Below are 14,191 nucleotides of genomic sequence, written 5' to 3'. Positions count from 1 at the left end.
GTGGTTCTGCAGGTGGTGACCACAGACCACTTCTGGCTGATGTTTTGGTCACTTTTGAATGCTGGCGGTGCTTTCACTCTAGTGGTAGCATGAGACGGAGTCTACAACCCACACAAGTGGATCAGGTAGTGCAGCTCATCCATGATGGCACATCAATGCGAGCTGTGGCAAGAAGGTTTGCTGTGTCTGTCAGCGTAGTGTCCAGAGCATGGAGGCGCTACCAGGAGACAGGCCAGTACATCAGGAGACGTGGAGGAGGCCGTAGGAGGGCAACAACCCAGCAGTAGGACCACTACCTCCGCCTTTGTGCAAGGAGGAGCAGGAGGCGCACTGCCAGAGCCCTGCAAAATGACCTCCAGCAGGCCACAAATGTGCATGTGTCTGCTCAAACGGTCAGAAACAGACTCCATGAGGGTGGTATGAGGGCCCGACGTCCACAGGTGGGGGTTGTGCTTACAGCCCAAAACGGTGCAGGACGTTTGGCATTTGCCAGAGAACACCAAGATTGGCAAATTCACTGGCGCTCTGTGCTCTTCACAGATGAAAGAAAGGTTCTTACTGAGCACATGTGACAGACGTGACAGTCTGGAGACGCCGTGGAGAACGTTCTGCTGCCTGCAACATCCTCCAGCATGACCGGTTTGGCGGTGGGTCAGTCATGGTGTGGGGTGGCATTTCTTTGGGGGGCCGCACAGCCCTCCATGTGCTCGCCAGAGGTAGCCTGACTGCCATTAGGTACCGAGATGAGATCCTCAGACCCCTTGTGAGACCATATGCTGGTGCGGTTGGCCCTGGGTTCCTCCTAATGCAAGACAATGCTAGACCTCATGTGGCTGGAGTGTGTCAGCAGTTCCTGCAAGAGGAAGGCATTGATGCTATGGACTGGCCCGCCCGTTCCCCAGACCTGAATCCAATTGAGCACATCTGGGACATCATGTCTCGCTCCATCCACCAACGCCACGTTGCACCACAGACTGACCTCATCAGAAGCATGCCCAGGTGTTGTAGGGAGGTCATACAGGCATGTGGAGGCCACACACACTACTGAGCCTCATTTTGACTTGTTTTAAGGACATTACATCAAAGTTGGATCAGCCTGTAGTGTGGTTTTCCGCTTTCATTTTGAGTGTGACTCCAAATCCAGACCTCCATGGGTTGATAAATTTGATTTCCATTGATCATTTGTGTGTGATTTTGTTGTCAGCACATTCAACTATGTAAAGAAAAAAGTATTTAATAAGAATATTTCATTTATTCAGATCTAGGATGTGTTATTTTAGTGTTCCCTTTATTCTTTTGAGCAGTGTAGTTTTTGTATTTAGTGAGACATCCAATGCTTTAATATTTAATCACTTCTGACCGCCGAAATCATATTCAAAATATAAATAAGCCTGTTTCATTTAGTCTGGCTTGCCATTCCAAATAAAGTGGAATATTTTTTGCTCATACAATTGAAAAAGTCATTAGGTGTTGGCAGGGCCATAAGTAAATAGGTCAATTGGGATATGACTAAAGAATTCATCAGGGGGACTTTCCCACAAATTAACAGGTGTTGTCCTTTCCATGGTAGCAAAATCTTATCTAATTTGGCTAACTTTCTATAAACATGTATTATAGTGAGAATTTATTCCACTTCAACGTCCACTTCACCGTCTGACCATTTTATTGGTAAACTACACGGTAATGTAAACATTTAATTTTTTAGAGATCCAATTTGTAATATGGAATTACAATTTAGCATTATTTGGTTATAATCCAGAGAGGTTTGAAAACTATTTCTAGATCCTCTGAGGCTGTGCAGAGATCCAAATTGTGCATTTAAAGAACATGAACCGTAAGAGTACAATGTACCCTTGATATTATTGTTGATTCTAATTTTAATAGCTAACATTTCATTGGCCATAATAAATAGATATGCCAATAGTGGACAACCATGTTTTACTCCTGACAATTTAACACTTTTGAGAATTAGACATTATTTACCATTTTACACCTAGGGTTACAAAACATAACTTAAACCCACTGTATAAGAGATTCTCCTAAATTAAAATAGTCCAAACATTTATATATAAATTCCAGTTGTACTTTATCAAAGGCATTTCCAAAAATCCGCTATGAATACCAGGCCTGGTTTCCCAGACGTCAAATCAAAATGCTTACTTACAAGCCCTTAACCAACAATGCAGTTTAAGAAATAGAGTTAAGAAAATATTTACTAAATGAACTAAAGTAAATTGTTTTAATAAAAACATAAAGTAACAAAATTACATAACAATAATGAGGCAATATACAGGTTGCACTATCAGCAATATTAAAGCTGATCTTCCCTTTTTTTTTTTTAAGTAGATGCGCGCGCACACACCACACACCGTCACTCGCTCACAGGGGGGCATTCCTGTGACGTTTCACAAGGTTGCAGGAAAATACGAATCACTGATGCATTTTATTCATGTCTTATGATTAACTTTGGCACATTGAAAATTCATTAATACATTTAGTTGATTTCTTTGAATATTGTTGAATTCCATTGTAATGTCTGGATTCCGTGATTCTGTCCATGTTCTCTACAAGGCAGATTTTATAGGGCCCTACCACACGCCTTTCTCATAGGGTAGCTGAGAGGAGAGGGGAGGGGAGTATACTTATAATCAAGCAGCAACAGTAACATCACTGTCCTTGTCCACAAGACTAGACCGATATGATGTTGAGATACGAGATTCATTATGGGGCTCAGAGAGAAAGAAAGTGAAATAGGGATAGAGGGGGGTGGGGGGGTGAGAGAAGCTTGAGCTGACATTACCCTAAATTACAAACTCCCTGTTTATGAGACATTGAGTGAGAAAGAACAAGGCACAACAACCCATCTCAGACCCCCCTATGGTGGAATGGCAACAAACGGAGTTGATCAGGGCCAGGGATGAGGGTGGCAGAGAGAGAGAGGGGGACGATGGACAGTTGGGGGTGGAGGGAGAATAAGAATGCTGGTCTTGTTAGGGAGAGAAAGATATGGAGAGATAAATGCTATCTGTCAGATGGTCTGAGGGAGGAGGAGATGTGAGAAACGATAGCGAGAGGAGAGCGATGAGGACAGATTGAGGGAAAAAATTGAGAGAGCTAGAGATGGAGGGAAGGGGAGAGAGGGAGGTCGGCCGAGAGAGGGATCTACTGTATATTAGAATGAAAACAGAAATACTCCTATGGCTCTGCAGGCTGACACCACTATCCTAAAAGCATCTCACCACACACACCCTCCCTACCCCCACACACCTCTTATGCAATAGTGAGTTTCTTCCATGAGGAGACAACACATTCTTTAAGTTCCCCCTTACCCTTTTCCTCCTCTCCTTGGCTGCACACACACACACACACACAACACATTCGATTCATGCCATGGAACGTGCAAATACCCGATTAGAAAATGACATGACTCACCAATGGACTGTTTACGAGCACACCATTAGCTGCCAGCCAGGAGAGGAGATGAGGGTAGACAACCACCATTAGGGGACTTGTTTTCACTATTGGTTGGCATTCATTTTGAAGCAACTTTCCATCTCCTTGACTACTAGAGAAACCTTGAGGACCTTGAATCTGATCAAGGTAAATCCCATTTAGGCATGACACTATCAAAATAATTACATTCAATTGACCTCAGATTGCGCCTAGAGACAATGCACTGGAATTATAATTTTAATTGAGTTAAATTCCCTAACTACTACTGCATTCATCAACTATGGAGAGCTTCTAAAATTGTTGCCAAGAAGACCAGTGAGCTCATTTCATGACAGACTGACCAGGTGAATCCAGGTGAAACCTATGATCCCTTATTCATGTCACCTGTTTGAGTTTGAAGAACTGTAATGCTGGTGGGTTTTTCACGCTCAATCTTTTCCCATGTTTATCAAGAATGGTCCACTACCCAAAGGACATGCAGCTAACTTGGCAACTGTGGGAAGTATTGCCGTCAACATGGGCCAGCATCTCTGTGGAAGGCTTTCGACACGTTGTATAGTCCCTGCACCAACAAATTGAGGCTGTTCTGAGGACAAAGGGGGGTGCAACTCAATATTAGGAAGGTGTTCCTAATGCTATGACCACTCAGAGTACATACAAAAAAGTGCCAGAAAGTGTTCTTCTGCCATTATGTCAAATATTTGGAGAAGATTGATGTGCAAATGTGGGACCAATCTGGGGTGTGGAGTGAGAGACAAGAGGCTAAGTCAACTATGTGCTTAATGGCTGTCATCAGGACTGCTTCAGAGAACTTCAAGCTTCAATAATCCTTTAAACCCCTAGCTAGCTGCAGAGTTCTGAGTCACTACATCACCACCATATTCCTGCTCACTATCCAGCTATGTGACAATGGGGCAACCAGACGTGACATTATATATTGTATTTTATTTAAATGTGTATGGACTGTGGACAAACTAATCAAACTAACTATTGTAAGGTAAACGTTAGACATAAAATGGCCACGTATACGCAAACAGCATTTCCTATTTATCTCCTGAAAGCATCCACTCTCCTTTCTCACTGTGTTTTGTGTGTGTACAGGACCGCTTGGATTAGGATGCTAGATATCTCCGTTGTCATAAATTCCGCATGAGCAATGTATTCCCATGCTGCACCTGTCCGTCACGCCAAAGTACACCTCATGACACATGGTGCCTCAAACACATGTGACGCAGTAACATTGCAAAACCTTACCAAACTGAAGGAAGGGAAAAACTCAACTCTGTCCTCTCTTACCTGACTGTCTAGCTCACCTGTTGTAACCTACTCTCTGACGTGGAGACAGTACAGCCGTAGCCTAAAAGTATGATAAGCATGACAAGCAATGTATTGTGTGACACAGTAGTTATTTTGAATAGGTCTACCCAACAACATAATAACAGTGAACCTGTTCACTCATGACTGCGTGACCATGCACACCTCCAACTCAATCATCAAGTTTGCAGACGACACGACAGTGGCGGGCTTGATTCCCAACAACGATGAGACAGGCTGTATCACAGCCTGGTACGGCAACTGCACTGCCCTCAACCGCAAGGCTCTCCAGAAGGTAGTGCGATGTGCACAATGCATCACCGGGGGCAACTACCTGCCACCTACCACCTACAGCACCCGATGTCACAGGAAGGCCAAAAAGATCATCAAGGACATCAACCACCCGAGCCACGGCTTGTTCACCCCGCTATCATCCAGAAGGCGAGGTCAGTACAGGTGGATCAAAGCTGGGACCAAGAGACTGAAAAACAGCTTCTATCTCAAGGCCATCAGACTGTTAAACAACCATCACTAACATAGAGGCTGCTGCCAACATACAGACTCAAATCTCTGGCCACTTAAATAAATGGATTTAATAAATGTATCACTAGTCACTTTAAATAATGCCACTTTAATAATGTATACATATCCTAGATTACTCATCTCATATGTATATACTGTACTCTATGCCATCTACTGCATCTTAACCATGCCGCACGGCCATCGCTCATCCATATATTTATATGTACATATTCTTATTCCATCACCTTACATTGTGTGTGTATAAGGTAATAATTGTGAAGTTGTTAGATTACTTGTTAGATATTACTGCACCGTCGGACTAGAAGCACAAGCATTTCGTTACACTCGCATTAACATCTGCTAACCATGTGTTTGTGACCAATAACATTTGATTTGATCCTCAATTAAAATAACAGAGCAATGCTCACTGTCAACTAAGCTCATATTTGGACTCATTGAGCTAAAACACTGCAGTTTGTGGAAGTAATAAGTTTGACAGACTGAAAGAAATCTTAGAAAATCGAGACTGGGCCGCTGGGTGTAAATGAAGTCCTAACTGGTCCTAAATGTGGGATGTTTGCTAAACGAAGCTAGTTAGTAGGCTAATGACAGCAAATACTTCAGGATTGGTATACAGCACTCTGGCTCTCACAAACACACACACCTCTGAGTATGTTAATGGGGAAACAGTGGCATCTGCCTGGCAAGGGAGAGCTTCATTAGGATATTCTTCTGGGCTGATCCTATTTCAGCGTATCCACAGAGGGACACTGAAATCCCTGAGCAAGGAGCTGATCCTAGTTCAGTGTTGGTCCCATATTTCATGAGCTGAAATAAAAAATCCCAGAATTGTTCCAATCGCACAAAACCCTTCTTTCTCACAAATTTTGTGTACAAATTGGTTTACATCCCCGTTAGTGAGCATTTCTCCTTTGCCAAGATAATCCATCCACCTGACAGGTGTGGCATATCGAGAAACTGATTAAACAGCATGATCATTGCACAGGTGCACTTTGTGCTGGGGACAATAGAAGGCCAATCTAAAATGTGCAGTTTTGTCACACAACACAATGCCACAGATGTCTCAAGTTGAGGGAGTGTGCAATTGGCATGTTGACTGCAGGAATGTCCACCAGAGCTGCCGCCAGAGAATTAAAATGAATTTGTAACGGTCAGTTGGCAGACAGTATGTATGGCGTCGTGTGGGCGAGCGGTTTGCTGATGTCAACGTTGTGAACAGTTTTCCATGGTGGAGGTGGGGTTATGGTATGGGCAGGCATAAATTATGGACAATGAACACAATTGCATTTTATTGATGGCAATTTGAATGCACAGAAATACCGTGATGAGACCCTGAGGCCCATTGTTTCAGCATGATAATGCACAGCCCCATATCCCAAAGATCTCTACACAATTCCCGGAAGCTGAAAATGTCCCAGTTGTTTCATGGCCTGCATACTCAGACACCCATTGAGCATGTTAGGGATGCTTTGGATAGACATGTACGACAGCGTGGGACCTTGTCACAATATCTCTATGCAATCAAATTGCCATCGATAAAATGCAATTGTGTTCATGCAACAAACAACACCCTGATCAACTCTATGCGAAGGAGATGTGTCGTGCTGCATAAGGCAAATGGTGGTCACACCAGATACTGACTGGTTTTCTGATCCAAGCCCAAGGTATCTGTGACCAATAGATGCATATCTGTATTCCCTGTCATGTGAAATCCATAGATTAGGGTAGGGCGATATGGCCAAAATATAATATCACTATTTATTTATTTTTATGATCGTATGGCGTATTTGACATTTAATACTTGCTTTATGAGTAGTGTGTGACCCTAGGGTGGCCACATATACATTCTAAGTGATTTCAAATGGGTCTTTCTCCATTCAGATTGTTTTTTTACAACTGAAATTGACTTCAACCCCAAATAATTTTCAGCATTTTCATCAATTTCTGCATTTCCTGGACTCATTTGAGATCATTTCCACGTAGGGCTGCACAATATGGGCAAGCAATCTAGGCCTCATTTGATTTGACATGTGATTCAGAGCATACACTTGGGTGAACTGTTGGAATTATGGAAATAGAATGATTATTCTAATTCTATAGTTAGAATATAATAGTGGGCACTTTTTAATACAGTGTTGTTTGACATGACAGCAAATGACAATGCCAGGGAGGAGTTATTGTGACAGGGTAGGAACCAAAGTGTTTCCTAGGGGACCCTATAATCTTTGGCTACATTGAATGTTCTCTTAGCTCCTTCATTTAGCTGACGTAGTTATGCTTCGCATATTCCTCTTTCATTTTGAAGATCCTGTTACACAAACATGCTGATTTGGGTCTACACCATCACTGGTATTATCAGGCTGTATAGCTAATTACGTTTGCTCTGCTCTGACTCAGAACATTTATTAGCCTGCTAACTAGCATTAGTGGCTAACAATATTTAGGTTCAACATGCTAAGAAATGTCAAACTAGTTGTTTACAGATGTAAGAAACACAAACAAAGTAATTATAGAACGCTAGTGGATTTTTATTAAGAAGCAAAGCGAACAGCATTTTTGTCATCGACATTTTTGCATGTGCTGCATTGACCATGTAGACTAGACAAGTGTCTCGTGGTCGAGGAACAACAAATGCGCTCCTTGAGTGACAGGGCGAGTGGCTAGGTCTGTGTGGAAAGCGGTATGGAGAGAGATGACTCAAGTAGCGAAGAAACTATACAAATGTACGTTACACATGGCGTATCACATTTAACAAACATTCAAAGACTGTTAATGAAAGTAAAGTAAAAACCCAAATCAGTCTGCGCTTCAATACGGGTATATTGTAAAATGGGGTATACCACTCAGCCCTAGATTAGGGCCTAATTTATTTATTTCAATTGACTGATTTCCTTATATGAACTGTAACTCAGCAAAATATTTTAAATTGTTTCTTGTTGTGTTTATATTTTTGTTCAGTGTAGTATCTTCGTAGCGCAGATCCATTTTTCAACCCCTCGGCAATCTCGCTGTATTTGCTAGCCTTTCAGGCCTATTCCTCCAACAGATATATTTCACAACAGGTGTTGTTGAATGTACAAACATGAGACTGTTGTGCTACAGGCCTAAAGAGCCATTAATGCAGAACTACAGAGATTAGATTGTGAGGCCTCTAACAGGAAGTCCAGTAGACTCCACTCACACACCACACCCCCCTCTTATCTTCACCGTCTGAGAGGAACGGTCACTCAGTTGAATATGTGACAGGAGCAGTATGGTGAGGTAGTATCCCCCTCCAACCCCGTAACCCCTCCCTTCTCCCCTTTCACTTCCTCCCCAGTAGACGTGCCTGACATTCTAGAGGAGCCAGTGTACATTCCTCACATGCCTCCACCATATCAGAGAGGGGGCGTGGTGGGAGTGCCTCACACAAGGGCATATGGGCGGTTCGGTTTTAACTTCCTTGTTGAATGCTGTTGCTGCTGTGTGACAGACAGGGACCTGCGTGTTGGGCAGTGAACCAAGGGGTGAGAAGAGGGTCAGACAGGGCCTGAGGAGGCCCGAGGAGGGCTCAGGTGACCAGAGTTAAGCCGGCTCATGTGGGACAGGGAGAGTACATGGAAAGGAGACCGGGAGAGGACAGGGAGGGAGATTTTAGATGTCTGGTCTGGCCCCTGGAGGTGGAGGATCAAAGCTACCGTACTGTAATGGCTGTCACTGCTGGTTGGTTGACTGGCTGTCTTGACTGCACATGTATGCCACACTGGTAGGCTGCAGGTCGATTGTGAACCACAAATATCACACACACACTATGACACAAACCACACACTCACACTCATTCAGCCTATCATATAAAACCATCTAAATGAACTAGTATCCACTCAAGCCACTGTGGCCCTTTGAAACAGACAAAATAATTATGGGCCTGGCACATGTGACCGTGAATGGGACAGCAACAACCACGTGGCCATTTTCAGTTTCACATCGACCTCTGCAACAATAGGCTCTCTCAGTCCGAGCAGGACAGGCGTTTGGAGAGAGTGTGTTTTGGCCTCTGCTCACGTGCAGTACCAGGTTCCTAAATGAAAAAGCTCACCTTCACATTACCAAGACCTTCATGACCCTGGAGAACATTGTAGAAACTTCTCTCTCCCCCCAGCTAAAGCAGAAGCGGTGGTGGTGGGCTATCAGCAGTGGAAGAGTGAATGGAAACAGCTTCCTGCTCTCTGATGGAGCTGAGGCTGAGGCACACAAACCCAGCTTGGAAGGCAGTTAGTGTGACAGTCCAGAAGACAGGGTGCCTGGAGGACAGGGCCTGTGCAGCATCTAAATGACCACAAATCACTGAATTCTTCCACATAGCTGGGATTTTACGCTCCCCCTCCCATCCCTTTCTCAACCCATCCATCCCCTTATTCCTCAGTCTCTCCCTCCCTCCATCAACCCACCCACGCATTCAAGCCTTTCATTACGATGATAATGGGCCAAAAGCCGGAACAGGGCCCATGTCTGGGTGCCATAAGTTCAGCGCTGGCTTTGTGGCCATGTCATGCGTGTCCATGGGAGCGGAGCGTGCTGCCATGGTTCAACGAAGACGGAAGGAGAGGAGGGAAAAAAACAACAACACTAAAAATCCTACTGCCTTCAGCAGGGCAACTTTGACCAAAGCGTAACTCTCAAACAACCTTATGCCAGGATACACACAGTCAGGCCTGGTCTGCAAGCCTGGACACCATAGGGGACAGGTGTTCAAAATGTGTGTGAGCTATACACACTATGGTGATATTGGATAGGCAGTTATTGTGTGGTATAAATATTCAGTTCCCACTTACCTTGCCAACACTTGTACCCAGGAGCCTTATCTCTGCCCATCTATACCCTCCTGCATTAAGTATGGACTGTTATACTCACTCACCTCGCCTGTCAAAGTTCACAGCTAATGACAACAGGAAGGAGTGGGCCTGTAATTCCACCTGCATGGCATTATTACAGAGGAAATTTAAACGTTTCTACCAATGGTGTATATACACACTGGATTTATGATATGTAATGGCCAATGTAACACTTTGATGCCACTGGTCAGCCATATTGGCATTCCCCAGAAAAAGCAGTCCTCCACAGGAATTAATGGAATTTCAATTAAATATTTCAAGGAATTTATGTTTAGCTCACAATATAATTTAAAAGTATGTATTAAGGAGTCTAACAGAATAAATGTGGCAAAAATGAATGTAGACATGAATAAATGCATTTCTTTAGCTTCCAAAATATGTTTTACAATGGTGGGGGAGTGCCAAGGGGGAGGCATGGAAGTGTTTGGTTAATGATCTATCCCTTAGGCAAGGGTTGTCATGATTTACTGTTATTACAATTATATGGCATATATACCATGTAGGCTAATGCCATTCCCCCAATACAAATAGAGTTGGTAGGCTTAGGAATGGCATGTAGGGTGGTCTACACCAATACAAATAGAGTTGGTAGGCTTGGGAATGGCATGTAGGGTGGTCTACACCAATACAAATAGAGTTGGTAGGCTTAGGAATGGCATGTAGGGTGGTCTACACCAATACAAATAGAGTTGGTAGGCTTAGGAATGGCATGTAGGGTGGTCTACACCAATACAAATAGAGTTGGTAGGCTTAGGAATGGCATGTAGGGTGGTCTACACCAATACAAATAGAGTTGGTAGGCTTGGGAATGGCATGTAGGGTGGTCTACACCAATACAAATAGAGTTGGTAGGCTTGGGAATGGCATGTAGGGTGGTCTACACCAATACAAATAGAGTTGGTAGGCTTAGGAATGGCATGTAGGGTGGTCTACACCAATACAAATAGAGTTGGTAGGCTTAGGAATGACATGTAGGGTGGTCTACACCAATACAAATAGAGTTGGTAGGCTTAGGAATGGCATGTAGGGTGGTCTACACCAATACAAATAGAGTTGGTAGGCTTAGGAATGGCATGTAGGGTGGTCTACACCAATACAAATAGAGTTGGTAGGCTTAGGAATGGCATGTAGGGTGGTCTACACCAATACAAATAGAGTTGGTAAGCTTAAGAATGGCATGTAGGGTGGTCTACACCAATACAAATAGAGTTGGTAGGCTTAGGAATGGCATGTAGGGTGGTCTACACCAATACAAATAGAGTTGGTAGGCTTAGGAATGGCATGTAGGGTGGTCTACACCAATACCAATAGAGTTGGTAGGCTTAGGAATGGCATGTAGGGTGGTCTACACCAATAAAAATAGAGTTGGTAGGCTTAGGAATGGCATGTAGGGTGGTCTACACCAATACAAATAGAGTTGGTAGGCTTAGGAATGGCATGTAGGGTGGTCTACACCAATACAAATAGAGTTGGTAGGCTTAGGAATGGCATGTAGGGTGGTCTACACCAATAAAAATAGAGTTGGTAGGCTTGGGAATGGCATGTAGGGTGGTCTACACCAATACAAATAGAGTTGGTAGGCTTAGGAATGGCATGTAGGGTGGTTTACACCAATACAAAAGTGTAGGAGAAACAGTTAACCTCAAATGCATTTCCATTCAACCACCAAATGGCGCAAAACGTACATATGCATGATATAGCAAATCGCCACAATGGTAAACAAGATACATTGTTTATCATTCTTACCAACTTCAAGAGTAGCTTGGGCCCATTCATCTATCTGACAGTATGTCAACATCAGATCTGTTGTAATAACATTCAAACATATTGCACACCTCCACAGTAATGTAACAAGTGGCTTTTTACCTGCGTAAAACCGTAACAGGGAGCCAATCTCGGTGTCCATCCCTTCCTCCTGCACGCGCCACGGATCCTTAAATCCCAGTTTAAAGAGAAAGTCATTCTGGATCTGGAGAGGCCTCTCGTCTTGCCCGAGCCTCCTGACAGCGTCACCGTGGAGCTGAACGTAAAGTGTGGGACTCGTGTCACCTGCTGCTTCTCTATCCTCATCAGCCTCTGTCGAACCTGTTTTCAAAGCACGCTGGCGATTGTCAGGGTCTTGGATGTCAGGCGTATGACCTGTGGAACAGGCCCGGGACAATGAGCTACCGCTACTACTGGGTGGCAGACTGCTTAGGCCGAGTCTGTTACCTGCTCCCGTATCCTCTGTCAAGTCGTTTAAATGCCCACCGTTGCTAAACGTGTAGTTGGCAGAGACTGTGTTGCCATTCGGGAGAATAGGGTCAATGCTTGTGGTAGGACAGTCGAGCTCCAGTTCGTCTGAGGAGCTGCCATAGGTGTCGTGGCCCTCCGTGGCGCTGTCAAAACTAGGGCTCAGGATGGATGCGTCTGTGCCCAGGATCATGTCGTCGCTGAGGGAGTCCCGGTGCTCACTGAGCCGAGCCCCCGAGATGCTGAGGTCATCGAATGCGCTGCTGCTCTCCACGTCCGAACCAGAATTGAGCCCGTAGTTGTCCACTCCGTTCAGCCGCTGTTCTGGATCATCCTCGTTTGGAGTATCCAGGTTAGAATTCGAATTTTGATCCGACAACGAGTGAGTTATATTATCTTTTGAATCTGAGTCCGGACTCAAAAGTTTTTCATCCTGTTGCTTTTGCAACTCATCGGCGTTCTCCATAAGCAGTAATCTCAACCGGTCACTTGCCTTGTCTGATAGGCCTCCCCTGAGTTCTGGGGATCCCGAATGGTTGCACTTAATATTAACGTTACCGTCTTCAATAAGTTTGCACTGACTGTCATATAGATACTTCACGTTACAGTTTCCGTTTTGATCCGTCTTTAGGTTGTCTTTACAAAATATACGCAATACAGAGCTCGACTTACTGAGTTTGCTCATACGGAGCGCCATGTCGCCAGCGGTGGTATCGATCGTGCACAGCACCGGCCTAGGATATGACGGCGAGGTGAGTTTGTCGTGGACATGTATGGATCCCCTGTGAAGATCCACTCGCACCCACTCTCTATCTGAAGGCTGCAGTTGCATGTTCTGCCGATGCCTCAGCAACGTCTTCCTATCCAGACTCCGAGTATGCAGAGACGCAGAGGAGAGGGTCGAGTTCATCTTGGCGCCGCAGGCGGCAGTGACAGCGGATGTGGTTGCAGCGGAGAGGTTCCTCTTCAGCCTCCTCCGTCTCAACAGGAGCGAGCTGGAGTTACTGGATAAACTCCGGCCATTCGTAGATGTGCTTCCATTACTTTTATTCGAAGCACTAGAACCCACTGCAGCCTGAGAGGGATTGTTCCCATTTCTAATATCTAAACGAGAGGCCGTCAAATGTACACCACCATCATCCACTGGCGTCCACTGTGAGACAGACAGTCCGCTAGGCTTCTTAAACTTAGTTGCAGTTCTATCTGCCAAGCCTTCGTCAACGACAGCCCTCGCACTTTCCATTTTACCAAATGAAAAGTACACTAGATATCTGTGCGTACGTGGCTAAACATCAGCCTTCTACATTAAAAAAGCGCGACAATAGGAACACAATACAACAAATGTCCGCCGGTTGGGTGGTGTACTTATCCCACTATTCATTCCCTTCTTTGCCTCCGCGCTCCAGTTGGAATCTCCCCTGCGTCCCCGAAAACATTTCAGAGGAAATCCGCTAAAAACAGGTCGGACTCGAAGTGAGAGATCAGTACAAGGGCGGAGACGTGACTGTGTCTCATTTAGACCAAAATACTATGGCAGAATATGAAATTAATGTCGGCCGACCTCTTACGCAAATACTGTACGATACATATTCATGAGGTGACAAGACGTGAGAACAACCTTGTATTGCCTTGTGGGAAATGTATTTCAATGTAAGGACATCTACAATCTTTCATGTTGAAATACCTAAAGTAAAAACTACATTTCCCAAATAAAGGGCATACCCACAGCAGATAGAAGGGGGCAAGGTTCAGAATGATGTAAATAGATATGTAACACA

At 44.4% G+C, this 14,191-nt stretch overlaps 1 protein-coding gene across 1 annotated transcript in view; it reads right to left on the bottom strand.

Annotated features, from left to right (window-relative positions):
- The window catches only part of LOC139386990 (PH domain leucine-rich repeat protein phosphatase 1-like), a 70,571-nt gene extending 56,626 nt beyond the window's left edge, over nt 1-13,945 (bottom strand). Inside the window, exon 1 of the mRNA XM_071132920.1 lies at nt 12,048-13,945. Coding sequence (XP_070989021.1) covers nt 12,048-13,656 — 1,609 coding nt within the window. The 5' untranslated portion in view covers nt 13,657-13,945. The remainder of the gene's footprint in view (nt 1-12,047) is intronic.
- Between the last annotated feature and the right edge of the window lie 246 nt (nt 13,946-14,191).

The sequence above is a fragment of the Oncorhynchus clarkii genome, chromosome 28 (assembly GCF_045791955.1).
Source record: "Oncorhynchus clarkii lewisi isolate Uvic-CL-2024 chromosome 28, UVic_Ocla_1.0, whole genome shotgun sequence".
In the NCBI taxonomy this organism is placed as follows: domain Eukaryota; kingdom Metazoa; phylum Chordata; class Actinopteri; order Salmoniformes; family Salmonidae; genus Oncorhynchus; species Oncorhynchus clarkii.
This window is presented reverse-complemented; position numbering and strand designations above follow the sequence as displayed.